Genomic DNA, 2,342 nt, shown 5'->3' with positions numbered 1-2,342 from the left:
ACTCCGACACGCACCTCGAGACGACCGCGCGCCGGCTGGTGTGGGGCGCGTTCCTGCACGCCGGGCAGTGCCTCTCTCGACCCGACTACATCCTCGTTGACGCTTCGATTGGCCCCGTGTTTGTGGCGGCCCTCCGCGACGCCATCGTCGCTGCCTTTGGCGCGGTGCCCGAAGCCTCGGGCTTTTTTGGCCGCCTGGTCAACGACGCGCAGTTCGACCGGCTCGACCGGCTCTTCGAAGCCGACCGGCCGTTCCTCGTGCACGGCGGCGCTTGCGACCGCGCCGAGCGCTTCTACGCGCCGTCGGTCTTTGACTTTATGGACGACACGCGGGCGTTTGAGACGAGTGCGTGCATGCAAGCGGTCGGGCCGACTGCCGGGCCGCTGTTGCTTGTGGCGTACTACAACGACCTCGACCAGGTGCTCGCACGTCTCCGAGCCTACCCGACGCCGCGCGCCCTCTACCTGTTTACGCAGAGCCGCCACGTCAAGCAGCTCGTGGTGGCGAACGCGATCGCCGGTGCCATGTGCGTCAACGACACGGTCGTGCAGGAGACGAGTCGCCACCTCCACCGCTTTGCAGCCCTCTTTTCGCAGCCCAAGTGCGTGCTGTACAAGTCGAGCTACTTTGACGTGGTGCAGCGCTACCCACCGTACACGCCGACGCGCCAGCGACTGCTGCACGCCGCCCTGCGCCCCGTCGCGCGCACGACGTGGATCGTGCTGGGGATCAGCGCCGCGCTTCTCGTGCTGGTTGTCGCTCTCGTGCTCGGCCTGGTGCTCTAAGCTGCTAGGAAGCTACGTGTAAGAATGCTCTCAATATGCTCTCGATGCACCATGCGACATGCAATAACAAGCATGACACTTCTAGCTATAGCGGAGCCGCGTTGGTGATGCTAGATAGGCGAATAGCTATGCGACGGTTGAGGATGGGCCTCACGCGCGATCAAATCTCAATGTGCAGTTCGCGTCCTCCTGCCGGTACCGTAATGCCGGGCATACAAATGGACGAGCTCCAGAGTTGATGTGTGCATGAAGAATGTCTTCAAAGCAAAGGGGTGTCACCAGCTCCTAGCTAAGTGTTCCAACCTCAAGAGCGCAAGCATCTCTGGGTGCCGATCGCTGGGTGGCGGGCGACAGGCGCTCCAAATCCGATCGGCCAAATCCATGCTTCAACCACTGGGAGGCTCGCCGTACTGTCTCCTCCTGCCTCGGGTCATGCAGTGCGCTGGGCACTCTCTACCTTTACAAGGGCCAACGTCTCGAGTCTCGCACAAGCGTTCACAACGTCGCTAAAGGCAAATTGGTCTGCGTTCCTGGGCGACTTCCTCACTGGCTTGTCGTCGCGTGGAGGTGGCTGGGCGGGGGTATTTTAACGTGCGCTGTGTAGTTGTAATTTGTATGTGGACACAATATATTCATGCCCGCAAGGTGACTCGCCCACATCACTTTTGCTTTTGATCGTCTGCCATCGCATCTTCTTCGCCGACCCAAACACGCACGCGGTCGTGCCGGCTGCTACCACCGCCGCTGGCTCCCACCGCGGCCTCGCATCGCTCCAGCCGCGCGGGGTCTCACTGCCAGCCCCCCAGTCTTCCTGAAGGACTAGCCGGTGCCGTCTACTAACCGCGCCGCTTCTACATGGTCGAGCTCGCTCCGAGTAAAGACGCGTAGTCGCGGCTCTCGAACTTCGACCATTGTGAGGCACCTCGTGCGGTGCATCATGGGCAGCGGCTCTGGCGCATGACCGCGGCGGTGCACGCACGTCGTTCCCAGCACCATTGGTACCGCGATGGCGCTCGTGCCTGCAGCGACGGGCAGCCATGCCGTGCGCGACCACGTCTGGGTGCACGTCGACAACAAGTCGTTCGCCGTGCAGCTCTTCAAGACGACCGACGGGCCGCTCGGGGACATCGGCGCAGACTCGAGCACGAACCGCCTCTACGTCATCACAACAAACAGCATGCAGCGCCACGTCGTCGACGACCGCGTCCAACTCGTCGGGGCCGATTGGTTTCGCGACGCATTCCGCGTCATGAACCACGGATCTCGTTCGCAGCGTGACCCGGCGCCGCCTCAACGAAGAGCCGTGCAACGTCCAGTTGATAGAGGCTCGCAAGAATCTTCTCTCGTAGCGGCTCGGCGAGGCCGTTGCGAACTTATAGCGTTATCATAATGCTACTAATTAACTTTTGCAATTGATATCAAGTCTTGAGCGGCGTAACGTAGTACTAATATGGAAATGGGGACGCTTGATGGGGGTGCTTGTGAGGTGGAAATCCCATCCATTTTCCATCTCGAGGTTGTGCCCTTTGCCTGCTACGTGCAGATGGCACGAGGACT

The 2,342-nt window shown here is 61.1% G+C and overlaps 2 protein-coding genes across 2 annotated transcripts; both read left to right on the top strand.

The window, feature by feature from the left end:
* Nucleotides 1-20: 20 nt before the first annotated feature.
* SPRG_17954 (hypothetical protein) lies at nucleotides 21-785 on the top strand (the record flags this gene model as incomplete). The annotated part of the gene is made up of 1 exon (XM_012357371.1): nucleotides 21-785. A coding segment is annotated over one exon (765 nt), but the record flags the coding sequence as incomplete, so codon positions are not given.
* A 1,006-nt stretch (nucleotides 786-1,791) lies between these two features.
* Nucleotides 1,792-2,050, top strand: SPRG_17953 (hypothetical protein; the record flags this gene model as incomplete). Its single annotated transcript, XM_012357370.1, has 1 exon — nucleotides 1,792-2,050. A coding segment is annotated over one exon (259 nt), but the record flags the coding sequence as incomplete, so codon positions are not given.
* Nucleotides 2,051-2,342: the final 292 nt, after the last annotated feature.

Source organism: Saprolegnia parasitica (assembly GCF_000151545.1).
Source record: "Saprolegnia parasitica CBS 223.65 unplaced genomic scaffold supercont2.876, whole genome shotgun sequence".
In the NCBI taxonomy this organism is placed as follows: domain Eukaryota; phylum Oomycota; class Saprolegniomycetes; order Saprolegniales; family Saprolegniaceae; genus Saprolegnia; species Saprolegnia parasitica.
This window is presented reverse-complemented; position numbering and strand designations above follow the sequence as displayed.